Source organism: Ctenopharyngodon idella, chromosome 18, assembly GCF_019924925.1.
Source record: "Ctenopharyngodon idella isolate HZGC_01 chromosome 18, HZGC01, whole genome shotgun sequence".
Taxonomy (NCBI): domain Eukaryota; kingdom Metazoa; phylum Chordata; class Actinopteri; order Cypriniformes; family Xenocyprididae; genus Ctenopharyngodon; species Ctenopharyngodon idella.
In genome coordinates this window covers 7069345-7089154 of record NC_067237.1, presented here as the reverse complement: position 1 = coordinate 7089154, position 19810 = coordinate 7069345, and the positions used below count along the sequence as shown (strand labels likewise).

Genomic DNA, 19810 nt, shown 5'->3' with positions numbered 1-19810 from the left:
TGTAGAGAACGATAAACCGTGATGAGCTCCTGAAGCAAGCGGAGTCGGTAATGCAAGATCTCGGGAGTTCCAGAGCCATGCTGGAAATTCAATACGAGAACGAGGTATGCATAACTGATGATTAGGCCAGAAACATAATTTCTAAAAATACACACACTAATTCTAGGCCAGTCCATTTCAAACGTACACATACATTCTGTTCGTACACATACATTCTGTGTTCTTACATTACTGTGTTACAGTAACAAACATTAGCACCAAGAGGGCCTTCAAATCCTGTGGATGTGTTGTTGTTGTTGTTCTGGTAGCTCGCTGTAAACATGCTGATAGTTTAACTTGCTCAGCAAGGTTCTGTTCAAACTACTACTCTGCCATGACAGTAGTACTTGAAAGAGAAAACTGACAATAGAATAACTGCTTTGGCACCCCTTGAGGCAGTGCTCAGAATGCAGTGTGGACCTGATTGTCATCAAAATCTTCCAACACAGAATGCAAAATTTCTATCCTAAAACATCCATCAGTCACATGCCCTAAAGGTTCTGTTCACACTGTCAGTTCAAATACAATATCTATGTATATCTGACCATTTTATTGTGATCAGTTTAGTTCTAGTCTGAACCACAAAAAAAAACCCATCTGATTTTGCATAACTAATCCATACCAAAATTATATATAGTTTTAGATTTGATGAAAATAATAATTGCCACAACTGGCTGAAAAACCCAGACCCAATGAATGTGCTTCTAAAATAACAGTCAAAAGTCAATCCTCAGGGATGATTTTATTTATTTATTTATTTTTTTTCTCTCTCTCTCTCTCTCTCCAAGTGTGTCCGTTTCTGCTTTTATCCCACTTTTGTCGGCCTTGTTTGATCTGCTATGTCTGTCTTCTCTCGGTGTCTCAGGTGGGAACAGGTCTCGGCCCTACGCAAGAGTTCTATGCTCTGGTGTCTCAGGAGTTGCAGAGGGCTGATTTGGGTCTTTGGAGAGGAGAGGAAGTCACTCTCTCCAACCCTAAAGGTAGCTGTCATATATTTGTCAAAATAAGTGCAGTTTGAATGCAGGTTTTAGTGTTATGCAAATGGCATTTTAATGCTGTTCACTAAGTTTGTATTTTCTCTGCCTGTCCTGCATCCCTGTCTCACTCTCTCCCTCACAAACACTGTCTGTCTTGGAGCAGGGAGTCAGGAGGGTACCAAGTACATGTTCAGTTCCAGGGGTTTGTTTGCTGTACCATTTGGACGAACTACCAAACCAGCTCACATCGCCAAGATCAAAATGAAGTTTCGTTTTCTTGGGAAATTAATGGCTAAAGCGATCATGGACTTCAGATTGGTATGTTTACTCTAATTGTGGAAATTTTCCAGAATCTCTGTGTGAAAGATATGTTACTAGATCTTGATTCTGGGAACATATATATTATATTATATTATATTATATTATATTATATTATATAGCAATGGAGGCAAAACATATCTGAGAGAAATTTCAAAAACGAGAATTAAAAAATGAAACTAAAGGAAGGAAAGGAATGTACCGTGTGCGAGCGTTTTAGTGAAGTAATTAACCAGGACCAATCATGTGCCGAGTATGTGAAAGTATGTGCTGAGACGGAAATAGTGACAGTCGAATTTAAGTTTGAAGGGAGTAAAGCCTGTGTTTAGTCTATTACAGAAATGTATTTTTGCCAGAGGAGAACTTTTACTTTAAATAAATAGTCATTTAAAAGCAGCCCACTTCAGTGATATGTTGCCATTTCATCATGCTTAACAACTGAGTATTAGAATAATTGTAATGTGATGATCAGCTGCGGATATTTAAATCAGAAAAAATCATAGGTTCAGGTCAGTGGCAAGTGGATAATTTATTTTTTACAGCAGATTTGGGTGACCTTATCTGTGCATCCCTACTCCAGATACAACAAATGAATGGTATGTCATTCAGTTTAATTAACTGAGGTGTGTTTTTGTCTCCAGTTGGATTTGCCTTTAGGTTTGCCATTCTATAAGTGGATGCTGAGGCACGAGACCTCCATCAGCTCTCATGACCTGGTTAACATTGATCCTGGTGTCGCCAAATCCATCCAGCACTTGGAGGACATCATCCGCCAGAAGAAGAGAATAGAGCAGGACAGATCACATGTGAGCTCTGACCCCCAATCTCTACATGAACACAATCATTCAAAGACACATACAGTGGTGTCACATACAAATGACATTTTTCAGAACCAACAGATATCTGGAATGTTTTTTGTTTATTGTAACTGTCTATATTTGTTAGACTCGGGAGACCCTGCAGCAGGCCTTGGAGAGTCTCAACATGAACGGCTGCTCGGTGGAAGATCTGGGGCTGGACTTCACTCTGCCTGGATTCCCAAACATCGAGTTGAAAAAAGGGGGCAAAGACGTGCCAGTCACCATTCACAACTTGGAGGAATACCTCAGAGTAAGGGACAGAATAACATGACACGTCACGTCATTTGTGTAGTCTGAATAAACCACTCTAACTACTTTGCCTCTTGCTCTATCTGTCTGTAGTTGGTGGTCTACTGGACACTCAATGAGGGCGTCTCCCGGCAGTTTGATTCGTTTAGGGAAGGATTTGAGTCTGTCTTCCCTCTGCACCACCTGCAGTACTTCTATCCTGAAGAGGTGAGTGATTTCACTTCTTTTATCCATTCAGTCATTCATTTTAAGAGCCAAGCACTGAAGGTGCTGCACATACCTATTTCAAAGGGGGTCAAGAATTGAGAAATCAAATTTTCCCTGACCTTTTGACATATAAGAGGTGCTATCTAAAACATAAAAAACATCGAAATGTCCTTTTAATCCAAAAACGGATGAAACCAAGCTGCCAAAACGACCTAGGTTTTGACCGAACAATAATGCAGCAATATGTAAATAAGCATGATAATTCTAATGCCTAATCTGTGATTGTTTTGATATGAAGGACTCATGCAGTCAGACATTCTTTGTCACCAAAATCATTTATGCCTTAGTAAATCAAGCCAGTGACTACATGGTTGAACAAAACTTAACACTTTTCCTGTTAGTAACACACAAATCATCTGTTATTAAATTTCGATTAATATACAGAAAGCAATCAAAGAATGCTTCCTTTATAATCGCTGGAGGTGTCAATCACTTCTGCAGCTCAAGCTCTCACCAAAACTCACATTATGATAAATGCTGTCTACACTGTACAGTGAATATCTTATTTACATTGTGTTTGTGCTGTGTTAGTTATAATGAAAGCATTCAGAAGAGTGCAGAAATCATATCACAATGGTGAGGTCATTGCATTTGTGTGCTTGACAGACTTGACTGACAGTGCTTGACGCTGCAACTTTTTATGCAATGGGAACAGTTCTAAATATGTTATAATCAACACTTTTAAAGATTAGTTAATCTTGCCAGCTGTAAGGTTTCTAAAGAGTTCCAATCATAGCAGTGGTCATTTACATTCAAGTCTTAAAAGAGTCTCGCCATTTAAACAGTTCAAATCTGACGGCTAAAATCAGGGTCGAAATGGCCTTTTATTTCTGAATTGACCCTTTTTTTTTTATGTAAAAATCCTACTTGCATATTAGGAAACAGCATACACTAAAAAAAAAAAAAAATCCATTTTATGACCCCCTTTAAGTGGTGGTTTTGCAATAAAATTTACGTTTCTTTTAACTTTTCTTTTGCGTGTGCTCTCTTTTTACAGCTGGATCAGTTGTTATGTGGCAGCAAGTCAGAGTCCTGGGATGTGAAGACACTAATGGAGTGCTGCAGACCGGACCACGGCTACACACATGACAGGTATATATATTCGCAGTGGCATGCCCATAATAAAGACTTGAATACTTTGCCCAGATTTCTGCCCCGATTTACAATCTGGAGGAGTTAGCGCTAGTTGCTGAAAGTCAGAGCCAGTCAGAACTGACAGATTTCTTTAGCTTCACTAGCTTTGATTTTTCTCTAGCTTCAGAATACAGTCAGAGGATATCAAACATGTTTGATATTTTGAGTCAGTTTTAGAACACATTTCACATGCATCTCCTAGCAACCAGGCATACGTTTCTGTGCGTGTTTCTTGCGTTTAGAAAGACTTAGGAACACAACGTGTTTTTCCATTCCAATGCGCTACTTTACCATTGTTTTTCAATGTAAACACGTGCTAGGCGGACGTGTTTGACCATTGTGCATGACACTGTGTCATGAAAAATCAATCGGGTCTCCTTTAGGACCCAGCCAGTAATGCCTAATCAAAAATTATTTAGTGGCTTTTCCACCATCGGGCCGAACGGTTCTTAGAATGGTATAGGACGTTCCTGGTACGGCACAGCATGATTACGAACTGTGCTGGTAGAATCCGTGAAGTGACGTCGCCACACAGGATTGGTCACTTGTCTGTTGCCTGACTACCAGTTTCTCCGTAGCTGGTGCTCTAATTGAACGACATAAACACAAATTAATAATAAAATTAAAAGAAATACCTAATCATCCTCCATAACGCAGTCGATATTTACATCTCATATAAGTAAACTGTTGCATTACCAAGGCAACGGCTGGCGCTTTTATATTACATTGCAAAGAGTGGTCGTTATCAGCCCCACAGTGGAAAATTAAACCATAACCGTACCAGCTGGCCTGGATCGGCACAGAATGGAACAGTTACGCAATGAGAACCGTTCGGCAAGACGGTGGGAAAGCGGCTATTGTGATGTCTTGACTAATTATAACCTGTTTATTACATTAAGTGCACAAACAACATGCTTGAATTATAAAGTCAATGTGTATGTATTGCATAATAAAACAAACTAGAAACACAGCCATGCCTAAAAATGTTTTTTTTATATGGATAAGGATTGTTGTAACCTCATACAGTATGTTCTGTAAAAGTAATTTAATATTAATTTTACACAACAATAGCAATGTGGTATAATATTACTATTATAATTTTTAATAAATTGTCATTTTAAGTACACACAAACATCATTAATTTGAAACGCGTAATTGGGAACTATATTGGAAGCACAAAGCATACCTAATATATAAGCTAAGCTAGCAGGCTAATTGGGTAGATGTATGTTATGCTAGTACATAAGCTAACTAAAAAACAGTAAGAATGAGAAATGCTTGATTTCACATTCTATTGCTTCAGTTATATACTAGTATATGAACCATGTAATTTAAAAGACATTAATGGTCATAACCAGGGCTTGACAGTAACACCCACCAAATGCGGGTAGATTTCAGCTGTGGCGGGCAAGACAGCCACCCCCACTAGCCACTTGGGTGGATTGAATATAATTTCAGCCTGCAGCCTAATCAAAGGTAGCTAAGCTCGTCGTAGCACAAAATTACAATCCAATCCAATCCAATCCCCCCAGCTGATTCACCATGTAGCCTAGTCTTGATTTTTGGTGGTCAATCTGCATTTGAAAGTTTGAAAGGGTTTTAAATCTAGCTAATAAAGTAAAATTACTCAAAATCAAGTAATTTAAGCATACCAAAGTTAACTTTAATCATATCAAATGTAATTTCCCAACAGCAAAATTGTGGCCAGTGAAAATGCTGAGTGGCTAGTAACTTTGGAAAACCACTAGCCACAGTGGCTGGTGAGCAAAAAAGTTAATGTCAAGCCCTGGTCATAACGCATTTTAAACTATATAAATCATAACGTGATTTTACAGGAATTAATCAGGCGTTAAAAATACTACCCTTTAAAAATCGTTGAACCGGTGAACCAATGGGATCACTCCTAAAGGAGACCCGATTCCTGGGGAGACTCGATTTGTCACCACACCAGCATTCTAAAAATGCGGCGCTCAAGTTAAAAGTTCAACTTTTAAAAGGCATCTCTAGACTTTTCGTTCCACTGATCTGCGTCTCTCGTTAACAGCATAAATGCATTCTGTGTGAACCAGCCCTTAAGCCAGTAGTGATCCTCAGTCATGCATGATGGCCAGTTTTTTTTTTTTTTTTTTTTTTTTTTTTCTTCTCTGTAACCATTTACAAAGTCAGCAAGTGTATGATGCATTGTTTTAAAATCTATTCAGAATTTAAAATTCATACTGTGTATTCCAGCCTTAACAAAACCCAGTAGATGAGTCACATGCAGACAAACTATAATTAACTTCCATGGCTGTATGAATGACAGAAATTTTGTTGTGTTTTTCTTTAGCCGTGCAGTGCGGTTCCTTTTTGAGGTGCTGAGCAGTTTTGATGCGGAGCAGCAGAGACTTTTCCTGCAGTTTGTCACAGGGAGCCCCAGACTTCCTGTCGGAGGTGTGCAACAGTTTCAATCATTGCGGTTTGGTGTGATTTTTGTGGTCACAACAGCAGAGTATCAGCTTTCAGAGAGATAACACGGCCTCTATCTTTGTTCCCTTTCAGGATTCCGGAGTTTGAACCCTCCCCTCACCATCGTTCGGAAGACGTTCGAGTCAACAGAGAACCCAGACGACTTCCTCCCGTCGGTGATGACGTGTGTGAACTACCTGAAACTGCCGGATTACTCCAGCATCGAGATCATGCGCGAGAAACTGTTGATTGCTGCTCGCGAGGGCCAGCAGTCTTTCCATCTGTCTTGATCTCACCTCCTGCACCCTCACTCAAAATGGCCTTCAATCAACTCACTGCAGAACCACACAAATCGTGACTTCTTCCTTTAGAGTTGCTCTTCCTCTTTCATTTCCCCCTTTTTCTTTTCTTTTTTTTAAACACCCACATTGAGGCAAAATATGTACAGCCTACTTGTTTAAAGAAAAGCAGCTTGCAGAAACTAAACAATAGAACATAAGAGACTTCCTTTTGACTCCTAAACGGGAGGAAAGGGTGTTATGCGACTCATCAGATTTAAAAAAAGAAAAGAAAACATTTTTTTTAAAGAAATGTTTAAAAAAAGAAAACACTTCAGAGCAGATTATTAAAATATATCAGTAGTTGACAGATGTTCAAGCCGAAAAAAAGAGGAGGAAAAACCTGGGTGACGTTTTAAAACTTGCTGTCTGATGTATCAAGAAAAAAAGGGATTTTTTTTTCTCTACTGGTGAATGACATCTTCACTGTGTGTTCCTGTTGGGGAGGGGGCATCCATCAAGCCGGCGAGGGTTCCTATAGCTCCAAAGATCATTTGTACAGACAAACATTTGCAGATTTTGCTTATTCGACACATTTGATAGAATAGCTGTGTGCTCTCCTGCCCAGTTTCCCCTCTGTTCTGTATTATACCCCAGGAGTCTTGTTGCATTTTGGTTCCACTTCATTTAATTTCTCTTTTTCCTTTTGTGTCACTTTTTTTTTTTTTTTCCCTCCTTTTTATTTGAAAGAGTTTTTGAACGTGTAAGAGAGTTCCAGTTGGTTGAATGCGGGTAGTGTTGGAAGTGTAGTATCTTTATTATAATATTATTATTATTATTATAATTATTATTATTTGTTTTTGTTTTTTTTAACCCAAGTTGAAATTGTTTTCTGGCCGACATTTCACATAGAGTGTCAGCTCCATGTTGAAAAGATGTATCCATTGAGTTGGATATATAGACTCCTATATGGTTATAGTAGTGTGCCTCTGCTGGACTTCTGGGGACTTGAGGTCTTAATGATGGGCCTTCTGAAGTTGCTTGGCTGATGAAGCCGGGCTTTAATCCCATAATGTAGCTGAGCACAAGAAATTCATTTAAAAGAATTGGCTGGTCTTATTTTATTGTTTCATGGCCAGATTGCATTTCAAAAAAAAAAAAAAAAAAAAGTTCATTAAATAAAATAAAGTTTATATGCAGTTTTCGCACCCGGTTTGAGGTGGGATTGTCTGCTTTTTTTTTTTTTTATTTTCTATTGTTTCTTTTTTTCCTCTTGCTGTAGTTTATTTTTGCACTGCTGGCTTGGAACAAACCGTGGTGTGCACTGCAGTCTGTGGCCAGGAGGAGGTGCTGCTGTGCGCTCTCCTGTCCTCATTGTTCATGTGCTGGTTTCTAAGATCTGCAATAATTTACTGCATCAGGTTCATGTTTTTACCTGAACATAAATAAAGTAATTGTTTGACTCAGCCTGTCCTGTTACTGACCAAGCTGCAGTTTGTGTTCGTTAAAATTGTCCAAAATCATCAAGGATCAAATGCAAGTTTAATTGCCTTTAGCAAGTAAATGAAGATAATATAAAATGTAACTAAATTTCTACTAAACCTAAAAAAAAAAAAAAAAAGTGTGGCTGACCAGTATTTGAGTTAAAGTACAGATAACCCTTATGAATTATTTCCATTCAGCTAGTTATAGATATGGCAGAAATGTACAAAAGTAATTAAATGGCAGTATTTGAGCGATGAATGTGTTTCGCTGTGGGCTGCTTTAGTCTTGGGGGTAGTTCATTACAAGTAATGAGTTACATAATCACATTACTTTTTTTCAAGTAACTCATTACTTTTAAATTTACAACAAAATATCAGTTACTTTTTCAAATAACACAAGTTATTTTCTTTTCCCATGTATTGACTGACACCTCTCCTGTCCCTGTGTTGAGAGAAATCCGGAAACAAGGTGCAGAGGTGTTGTGTGCGCCGTGTGAACATGAGTTATTGTAGTTCTGAACATCCATTTACTCATTTCACTTACACAAAAACATTCAGTATTCATCAAAATGAATAAAAACAGTGACATGCAAAATCAGAATATTATGCAAACCTGCAATAATTAAATGTTAAAACAAATAAATTTATTAACCAATGTCTTTGATGCTGACTTTTGATGATCCTAATAAGCAAAAATGACTTTAGATAAACATCGTATTTGTTTTGTTTGCTTTTGTTTATTTATTTAGTTAGTTTTTATTGCTGAAGTAAGTGTTGAGCTTTCTTTACCTGCATCCTATTCCAGAATGGCAGCACAGCTGAAAGGTTTGTTTGAGCTGCGCCCTCTACTGTACAGGTGTGAATTTGCATTTCTTTCAGCCTGAGGCTTAATAATTTCACTTTTGGTGTGAAAGGGCCTTTGTTTTTTTTTTATTTGTTTATTTTTATTATTATTATTAACAAACAAACATGCAAGCCCAGCCCAGGTAAGAAAAAGTAATGTAATGCATTACTTTCCATAAAAAGTGCTTTTTTAGGGAGTAATGCATTACTTTTAAAAGTAACTTTCCCTAACACTGATGTTGGTCAACAAAAAGGAAATAACATACACACTTCACAACTTATTCAGAGAGATGACGCTGACTGCGTATGGATTTAAAGACATAAATCTTTATTTCCAAGCATTTATACTGATACTCCCAGCAAGATGATGGTAAACTCGGATTATAGTGCAATATAATAATAGGGACTGTGTATTGTAATATTTGTATGTTCGAATCAATTTCTGCTAATAATCCCAGGTATGTTCATGCTTACTGTTTCCTGCATAATTACATACATAAAGAAATCTATTTTGTGTTCACTTACCCGTGTCGGCAGTGTGCCGTAGACCCACATCTTAACGTTTTCTAAATATTGCTTATCTTGCCTGAAAAGACTATAAACTTTACAGATAATGTCTGAAGTAACAATTAATTTACATATATCCTAAAAACCAATTGATACACTGCAAATCGGGTGATTTTGGGTCAAGGTTTTAGCTGTAAGTTAATGATGCCCTCTGTTGGTTGGGAGTACCAATATGGTAGTCTCAGCCTCAGACGTCACGCCCATAGACCGTTGGCTGAACATCTGATGCATATGGCACACTTAACTGGAAACACTTCAGAAATTTCAAAGTTGTCATCTGGTTGGTTGAATTCTACAGGATATTCGGAAGACGTGTGTGTTCTTTAACGGTCCGCCTGGAAACAAATGTCGTGACGCCAAACCCCCTCATGGAAGAAGAAAGCTTTTGTGTTTACGACTGTGACAATTAGCTCTTATCAGGATGAAACGCTGGATTTTCAAAAGTATGTGAAGTTCGCAGCTCCATTGTTGCAGTAAACTTGCACAACGTTCTTGAATAAATATTTTATTAGATGCACGCCGGTCTGTTATTGTAGGGACATAGGCTTGACACGGAACAAAATGAACTGTCATTGGTTGCCTTACATGTCAGTCAGACGCCCTATTGGACTGTTCTTGGCCAATGAAAGCTGCGATAGAGTCCAGACCTTCTGCTGTCAGTCTGAAGGTCTGGCTACGCGAGACTACCAATATGGCCGCTCGAAAACTTCCAGTGGGTTTTTTTAGGCCTATAATAAATACTTCAATATTACATAAAAAGAATTGTCAATTTTGATTTTATGATGACTTAAACCTTCATAGCGGGTTCTTTACTGTAGCTTACTTTTAGGAGGAGATTAAAAAAGGATTTATTCGGGAAGCCATCATAACATGCTCTATGTTTGGTCAATCAATATCCATTGAAGATGCCCTCGGCATGAAACAGAAGTTGCTATAGCCTTTTCTTCCGTATTATGACATATATCCAAGTGAAACGGCTTCTGAAATGAGAAAAAATATAGGGCAGGACAGGGCTTAAAGCTGCAATATGTAAGATTTTTGCAGTAAAATATCCAAAAACCACTGTGCCAGTGTTATATATTTTGTTCACTTGAGTACTTACAATATCCCAAATGTTTCCAACTATTTGTAAATCGTGAGAAAATTGCTATTTTAACCAAGGATCGGACATGTGAGGAGTCGCCTATCAATGACACCCGTGTTACCCTCGCTTTCGGGTTTTATTTTGTAGAAACCATGGAAACACCAAAGACACTTTAATATTTTATGTTTTGTTAGACAAGGGAACAACTGTTTTGATACAGTTTATAGACCGAAAACGAATCATTGATATAGCTAGCTCAACATGTTAAGTCTTATTGTTTAAATATAATTTTCTTGATTTTTTTGCGAGTACCATGCTTTACCATGCCTCAGAGAAAAACACTATTTTGTCAAGTAGCTAACATAGCATAATCAGCTTTATTTTTAGTAACAGTAATACAGAATTTTCTCCATCATGCAATAGGTTTTAAAATTAATTGCATGCCATTTATCAACATAAGCCATGCAGCATTTAATATGATATTCTAAAATCGATCTATCGTACTGCAGTGTGCAACAAGTGTCTGAAAAAACTACATATTGCACCTTTAGTTTCATCCTTCGGGAATTGATTGGACCATACGAAGTTGGGCGCTAACTAAATGGAGGCAGATCTGAATGCCAGATTGCACTCAGCTGTGGAGGATATTTAGTAAAAGACTATCCCAACTTGCATTTCATGGCGACTTTAAATTTTGGGGGCAGTTACTATCGATTACTTGGGTCCTGTGGGGATAGAAAGGGCAGAAGGCCTTCCCTGGTGGTCTAGTGGTTAGGATTCGGCGCTCTCACCGCCGCGGCCCGGGTTCGATTCCCGGTCAGGGAATGTAATTTTGTCGTTCAACGATCAAAAGCAGACCTCGTGCTGCAGACCTGTCCAGCCCGGGTTTTCCATACTGAATCCTGGGAATACTTACCGCTAGACCGTACGGGACTTTCTATTTAGAAATAGCTCAGCAACACTGCAGGGTAGCGCGTCTGAATCCAGATCACAAGGTTGCGTGTTCAAATCACGGCAGGGTCAAAAGCTCACCCGAGTGTCACAGCGCTTACAAGGTGACGTGCGACCTTCTATCCACATTTGTTCTGCTCCTAGAAGGAAGCATGCAATACTTTCAAAGCCTTATTGCAATCTAAGACATGCAAGTGTAGTTACAAAACAAGTGTATGCATATAAACCAACCGACATCCCCCTCACAAGCTGAATGTTCTATTAGCCTATTTAATACAGTTACTTGCTAGAGCGTGACTTAAGAAACAAGATATTTGGGACAAGTACAGTCAGAGTTTACGTTTAAATATTCTAGCAGGTGTAAAGTAACACACAAAAAGTATAAAAAATAATATTTAGCCTACAATTTAATTCCAGAGATTCATTATGCCAGCTAAAGTGACTGGTAAGAAGTGGTCGCATGAGGGCGCCACACATCTTTTGGTTTCTGTCTCTGTGCTCAGGACATTGTAGTAGACACTAACAATTGCGAGATTGAGAAATTGAGAAATCTATTTTAAGTTTTGGGCCACAAATGTCATCGGTAGAGTTTCATAGGTGATTGTGGCAAAGTAGTCTACCCTACAGCAGGGGGTTTCATAAAATTAAAAAGGCAACTATATATTAAAAAGGCAGCTATATATTTTCACGTATACTGACCCAATTAATAATGTGAAAAATAGTTTCTATTACTTTATATCATTGGATTTTTTTTCTACTCACTGTAGTAGCCTACTGTACTGTTAGATGTATTTTATTCATTTATTTTAATCAAATGTATTATTTATTTATTTATTTAAATCAAATTTAATTTATTCATTTTTTATTTTAATACGTGGATCTATTTATTTCGTTTTATTAATTTATTTAGAATTTTTATTTATTTATTCTTTTTTACATTTTTACTGTGCTTTCTTTTTTTTTTTTTTTTTATACAGCTCACTGTTAGTATTTAATCAAGTTTGATTTATTTATTTTATCAAATGTATTTTTTTTTTTTTTTATTAAAGTCTTTTTTTTTTAATGTAGCCTATGTAGTTACTTATTTTTTTAATTAAACAAAGTCCCTTTAAGGCAAGTCATTTCACTCGGCGGCCATCTTTGAAACGCCTCTCGGGCATGCAAGTGGAGCTCCTATCTCTTTGAATGGGTAAACATCAAATTCTCCAAAGCTGTTTGCCAAGCTTTCGATTAAGTTTCATATTTGAAATCACCAATGAAATCTGACAAAAACTGTCTCATAAATTTTGTTTCTAAACGCTCGAATTATGACAAAATTGTTTATTTTTTAGGCTGGATCAAGCTAATGCGCATGCGCAGTCCTAAATGCGGGCGTCTCTTGTCTCATTTAGGAGATGCACGTCTGACTGTTGTATTGCTTATTTATAAATATAAAATATATTATTTATTTCTATTAATTATTCATACATTTAATTAAATGTATTTATTTACTTAGTTTAATCTTATTTTATTTATTTATTTGTACATTTTTTAAACTGCTTTTCTCTAAACTTTTCAACGGACCCCTAGCACTCCTTGTGGCACCCTGGGGGTCAGAAATGCACCTGTTGCTAAATGTAACACCAGCTCTGACCACACGGTGGCGAAACGGCCACCTACAGCTCTCAAATGACTGGAAATAAAACTGCGTCCTGTGGGAGAAGTTGGTAGAAACAGCGAGCATCTCGCATTGGACTATTCAGAAATCCAACATTTCGCATTTTTGTTTTCATATCAGCTACAAAGACACGGATTGGTGGACAGAAAAGGGGTGAGTGAGTGTATTTTGAGAGCCTGCTTTTGCTCATATGATGCTTGAGGGAATGTGTTTTGACATCAGCTTGCCCCAGCAAAAGTTGATCAAGGGTCTGCTAAAAACACAACACCCCATCTGCATGCAATAAAGCTTTAATTACAAATACGTCAGATTCAGTGAATTAATGTATATCGATGTGTTCAAAGTTGGACTGATTAATTGCGGTGGTCGCGTTCACTCCGAACACAGTCGCGTGCAAATGATCTTAATATACTATATTTTAGCAAATTAAAGTTGTTAGTCAGATATAGATTATACGTTTATTACAGCTTTAACAGTACATTTCGCGGTACACACTGCTGATGTCTAATGCTGCCTTTGCGTGCCCTTGGAATTATCTTAAATACGAGTTTTCTAGGTAAAAATTGCACATGAACGCCCTCCCATTTCGAAACTTGAATGCGATGAGCTCGTAATCACGACTTCAGAAGTGGGAATTATCACGTGAAGGCAGCATAAAGTAGCTAGATATGTAACGCGGTCATTCCTCGTATTCGGTGCCTTTTGACCATCATAAAATTTAGAAAATCAAACTCAGTTTTTAAAAGAAATGTTTGTGTAATTTGTATGATTTGATTTGATTTGAAAATCATTATAGTCAAGTCCTAGGTAATTAAATTTAACCATATATTTAAAAGAGTCATTGAAATGGTAGATCAAAAAATGTCCACTCTGTTAGAGACAAATGAACAAGAGTTTAAAATGCTTATGATACTAATTTATGGGCATACATGTGTGAATTTTCTTAGACAACTCATGTTCCTTTGTCCCTTTAAAAGCATATTATTTTATAATTATCAGAAAATATACGTGCGACATATGAATTGTACTTACGCATCATTTTACTTCTTTTGTTTTCAGATACAAATTCCTTTTGTTTTTGCTCACTTTTTAGTACAACATTACTGACACTCCAATACATTTTCACTGAATTATTAGTATTTTTTTTTTGTTTTGTTTTGTTTTTTTGCTATTTTCACGAAATTATTATACAAAGTAATAGCAGAGTTGACTAAGTAATATCAGGGTAGACAAGTGGTATAAAAAATGGATGGATGGACGATTTCCGATCTCTCACATACAGTCAGTTACAATATTTCCTTTGTTTGAACTGGATTTTGATTGGAAACAATCTGGTCAGGATCTCACTCACTTGACCAAGTTGTTTTCCCTCCAAAGAAGCGATGATTGCTTTATGATATGACGTCATTTAACTTTTCCAGCTTTTATTTGAAGGGAAAGTAGTCAAAAATAACAAAGTGGACAATAACTTGAGGGGCACGCTAAAAACCTTTGTTATAACTGTTAAAATTAATGTAATAATTGAAAAAACTCTATACATTAGAGAAATTCATTACTGATATACCCAACAATGTAAACATTTTGGAAAAAAGTCGCGTCTAGTAAGTGGAATACCCATGCCTGGGGACATAGGAAAAAATTGTGATATGTGGTGGTTAAAAATGCTGTAAAATGTCTCAAATTATTATTTTTTTAAATCAACTTCAACATGCTTAGAGTTCAAATGGTGCTATTTATGACTTAGACAGCTTTAAAATTAATATTGTTCAGCATTTTAAGGCAGTAAGATCATGATCTTTACTGGGGACACTAAGGCACCGAATCCCAGGAGAGTTAAATAAAGCAGAATGTTGATCTTGAATTGCAGTTGATGTTGTGAGGATTCAGCGCACATTCCACTAATCATCACCGTGTCAACAATTTGTGAATGAATAGTTCTTATGAGTCTGTCTTTTTCAATGAATCGATTCAATCAGTTCACTAAACCGTTGCTTTTCTCAAAAGAATTGTGAGAAACCACTGGCACACAAATTGGACTGAATTGAATCTTTGAATCGAACTGTTCAAAACAACACATTTCTCATAATCACTAGTTTTCGCGTTTTTCAACGGGCATTCAGCCAGCGCTGTCAAGGCCATGTTAGTTCATAGAAAGCGAGCAGATAAGCAGATGTAAGAGAAGGATATTTCTTAGATAATTTACAACTCCCGATCCAAACGTAGTTGTTAATGTAATTAAAATTGATTGAGTTGGCCAATAAAATGTGTGGTTAGGCGGACTTTGTGTTTAACTTGATTGGGGGGGAGGTCATGCATATGAAATGAGAGATCGAGTCCATGGTGTGATACAAGACACATGAAAGTATATTAGACTGATATAGCATTGCCATGGTCGATGGTGAATATTAGGGCATATCTAACCACTGGGTGGTGCGATTGACCAGTCAGAAACAGTACTTTGAGTCCCCTTTTTCAAAAGTTTGCGTTTTCAGACCCCAAAACGCTGTTATTTGTGTTTATGAATGGCCAAAAGCACATAAAAAGTTTTCTGTTTTTAGTTGAAATCGGTGTTGTGTAAATGGCCTCTTATTTTTAAATAGTTTAGTTCCTTCCACAACTTTGTAGTCTGTACATGGCCTGTGCGGATCTTGTGATAAGGGCATAGCCTACATTGAGTGGGCCCACCTAAAAAAAAAGTTGTTGGAGGTTTGAAATTTAGCGGCGGCTCTTAACAGAGCTGATGTTATTTTTCATTCTTCGATTAGGGGTAAAGTAGTTTGATATACCTTTTACCAAAATACTATCCTGGCACCGCCCAGGTTGAATTTAGATGAATATGTAAATATGTGCTGCACTGCACACTTTCCTCTCAATAACAGACGTCAATATTTAACTGCAGTGGTCTTGAGATGTGCATGTAGCATTGTGCGTGTTTGGTTGGAATTCCACATTTTCCCAGATCTTTTCTCCTACCAAAGCTGGAAATGGTCTATGTAGCCATGGTAGTGCTCTATGGATGTGTGTGAAGGAATGAGAGAAAGGCCATTGCGAAGATTGTATGAGTTTTATCTACATCATGTGCAGTATATGAGTTGCTGACAGCTTCCAGCATTGTTCGTGTCATAAACTCCTTCACAGCAGCTGCAGTACTGAAAGCCATAAATAATGCAAAATCTATGCTAGCTGTTAATGCTGATTCCTTCATGAGCATATTTAGCAAATTATAATGTTCTCCTTATTTTGTGGAGTTCCTGTGTAGTTCAGCACATGTCTTCCTGACACTTTTCGGCAGCATCTGCATAATGAGATAATGTGAATCCAAACATTGCGCTCATGCCAGTGTGTGTGTGACCCACTTTGCAGCAACAAAAATGTGAGAAAGAGTAAAACTCACAAAATCAGCATGTGCCTGTTCATTTTTCACAGAAATAAGAAATTATATTTTTTTGATAAATACAATAAAGCCTATTTTTTACGATAAGTAAGGGTGCGCCGATCGATCAGCCGCTGATAAAGTTTGATGGGTGGGCATTTTATATAGTTTAGGGCTGTCAAACGATTAATCACGATTAATCGCATCCAAAATAAAAGTTGTGTTTACATAATATATGTGTGTGTACTGTGTATAATTATTATGTATATTTAAATACACACATACATGTATATATTTAAGAAATATTTGCGTGTGTGTGTATATATATATATATATATATATATATATATATATATATATATATTAGGGCTGTCAAACGATTAATCGCAATGAATCGCATACAAAATAAAAGTTTGAGTTTGCATAATATATGTGGGTGTACTGTGTGTAATTAATATGTATATATAAATACACACAAATAAACGTATATATTTAAGAGAAATATGTTATTTATGTATAGAATATTTTTATTTATATAAAATAAAAATTATATAAAAATACAAATAAATACATGTACTTGTAAATATTTCTCAAATATACACATGAATGTGTTTGTATTTATACATACATATTAATTAATTAAGCATCAAAGCTTCCCAAAAATGCATGCTGCTACACAACACAATACACAGGCCTATATTATAGGCCTACATGGTTTTGTAAGCTCACCATAAAATACACAAATACACACATATTCTGTGACAGCTATAAATTATTGTACAATTAAATACAAATAAATGTCGTTCGCATTTATACTCTTCAGCGAAAATCTAAATTATTGCACTGTTGCACCTTTTAATAACTTTTGAGGCTTATTTTGCGGCGTCTTTTATAAGCTGTTTGATCGGTTATAGGGCCATAAATACCGGCACTCAAAGTGTGGATGAATCGCGTTTGTGTCGAAGACTCAGGATCTATTGAAGAGAATTATGCTATGCAGAATCTCTTACAAAGCAAAAACGAAACCCGCACTTTTGACATATTAATGTATCTCTCACTTACTGTATGCGATTTCACTGTTTGAAGCGTCTGTCATGGAAATCAATGTGTGCTGTTGTGAATAATTACAGGGTTAGTTCACCCAAAAATGAAATTTCTGTCATTAATTACTCACCCTCATGCCGTTCCACACCCGTAAGACTTTCGTTCATCTTCGGAACACAAATTAAGATATTTTTGATCCGAGAGCTCTCTGACTCCTCTATAGATAGCAATTTAATTACCACTGTCAAGGCTCAGAAAGGTACTTAAGACATCGTTAAATAGTCCATGTGACTGTAGTGGTTCAACCTTAATGTTATGAAGTGATGAGAATACTTTTTGTGCGTCAAAACAAAACAAAATTAAATTTTTAGTTTTGTGGGCGTTAATCGCATACATTAGCACTTAGCCAAGTGTTGCATGATTTAAAGTGTTTCTCACATGTTTGGTACTTTGTGGCTTCATATTTAAATGTGTTTCTGGGTGTGAATTACAGTGTAAAGCATGCCATTACCTGTTGCCAGCAGGTGGCGCTATGAGTAATTGATTATCGGCATGTAGATGTCTTCAGACCAGGACTTTTATCAAACGTGAAGTTTTGGACAGATCGGACATTATGTGCCTGACTTACAACAGCTTCCTATTTCACGGCAAAACATCAAACTTTGTAAGGCCGCCACGGACACACCCTTCAGCGAAAACTCAATATCTTTTGTAATTTAACATAGCTAAGGCCTTAAGATTAGACTGACCATATAATGTTGATAAGATTAAATTTCTAGGAGGAGTTAATCACAGTGTAAAACATGCCATTTCCTGTTGCCCGCAGGTGGCGCTATGACTGTAACTGAATATTGCCATGTAGATGTCTTCAGGCCAGAACTCTAATAAAACATGTGAAGTTTCAGCAGATCGGACATTGTATGCCCAAGTTATAAAAAACTTCCTGTTTCATGGCGAAACATCGAACTTCGTCAGGCCGCCACGGACACGCCCTTCAGCGAAAACTCAAGATCTTCGCAATTTAGCGTTGCAAAGGCCTTAAGATTGGACTGACCTAATGTGATGTTTATCTGATAAAATCTCTAGGAGGACTTTGTTAAAGTGCAACGTCTGGAAATGGCAAAAACTGCAAAAATTTTGCCGAGAAAATTCAAAATATCTCACTTCCTGTTGGGTTTTCAGATTTTGCACCCAGGGACTTTTTTGTAGGTATTGGGCTGTTACATGTGTCTACCGAATTTCATACTTGTACATGAAACGTAGCGCGAAGGGCGCTTAATTGAAATTTTGTAGGTGGCGCTATCGAGCCATTTTGCCACACCTAATTCTGAAACCCATATCAGACGTGAATTTTCACCACTCCTGGCGCGTGCGTGAGTTTTCGAGCATGTTTAGGCCCTCAAAAATGAATTTCTTATTTTTCCTTTTGATTTTGGGTGAAATGTGAGTTAGGATAAAAGTTAGGATAACCTCCAACTTGTCTTAAATCCCCAAAGGTAAGATGTTTTATGGATTTATTGGGTACAACTTAAGCTGTTCAGATGACCTCAGCTACAGTTCTGCTCCAAATATCTGACCTTGAGGGGTGTAATTTCAAGGACGTCTATCTGGCGGGCTGCATTGTTTTGATTGTGATGGTGAAGGAATGTATGAATGGGCACTTTGCTCCCACCCTCATCCCTGCCACACAAAGCCTCCCTTTGACCGTGAGCCTGGAGGGAAACCCACTCCCACCGTCTGGGACAGCATACACAAGCCGTGTGTTGTGAACAGAGAAGGCTGTGGAGAGAAGGCGGGATGGAGGGAGACCGGGTGAACAGGTATAGGGATGATCATAAGGATGTTCTTCTATCTGCCCTTGGCAGCCTGAGAGTCTCCATATGGGGGCTGAGATCAACAGGTGCCCATTACCGCAGTGCAGAAGGAGGAGGGCAAGAATACAAAAGACTCAATGTTAGACTCTGTCAATCTCTCTCCCCCAAAGAAAAGACTGGTTACATTTAGTTAGTGATCTTTATAAAGGTCAAACTCCCAAGCGATCCATGGTCGTTAACATGACATGCTCTGCCTTTCTACTTTCTTAGACCTAAAGGTGTTTTTCCTCTGGCTATGCTGAATGGTTGCTAACTTACTGGGGAGTTGCAAGGTAATATTAGGGCCTGTTGCACCATTTTTGTGAGTTGCAACTTAGCCTAGTTGTGACATAACGTGGCGCTAAGTTACAACTTCTGCACTATGAA

The 19810-nt window shown here is 37.4% G+C and overlaps 2 protein-coding genes and 1 non-coding gene across 14 annotated transcripts in view; all 3 read left to right on the top strand.

Annotated features, from left to right (window-relative positions):
- trip12 (thyroid hormone receptor interactor 12) overlaps positions 1-8033 on the top strand; it is a 53998-nt gene extending 45965 nt beyond the window's left edge. For 10 of the 12 annotated variants that reach the window (XM_051869582.1, XM_051869574.1, XM_051869580.1 and 7 more), the window contains 9 exons: positions 6-104; positions 905-1019; positions 1177-1334; positions 1976-2140; positions 2280-2444; positions 2537-2650; positions 3708-3802; positions 6171-6274; positions 6383-8033. In XM_051869582.1, coding sequence (XP_051725542.1) covers positions 6-104; positions 905-1019; positions 1177-1334; positions 1976-2140; positions 2280-2444; positions 2537-2650; positions 3708-3802; positions 6171-6274; positions 6383-6579 — 1212 coding nt within the window. In that variant the 3' untranslated portion in view covers positions 6580-8033. The remainder of the gene's footprint in view (positions 1-5; positions 105-904; positions 1020-1176; positions 1335-1975; positions 2141-2279; positions 2445-2536; positions 2651-3707; positions 3803-6170; positions 6275-6382) is intronic. The other 2 variants (XM_051869584.1, XM_051869578.1) reach the window with 1 other exon arrangement.
- A 3265-nt stretch (positions 8034-11298) lies between these two features.
- Positions 11299-11370, top strand: trnae-cuc (transfer RNA glutamic acid (anticodon CUC)). The gene has a single exon. It is a non-coding gene; the product is annotated as a tRNA-Glu (tRNA).
- Positions 11371-12378: 1008 nt separating this feature from the next.
- veph1 (ventricular zone expressed PH domain-containing 1) overlaps positions 12379-19810 on the top strand; it is a 121258-nt gene continuing 113826 nt past the window's right edge. Inside the window, exon 1 of the mRNA XM_051869585.1 lies at positions 12379-13306. The gene's annotated coding sequence lies outside the window, so the exon portion shown is untranslated. The remainder of the gene's footprint in view (positions 13307-19810) is intronic.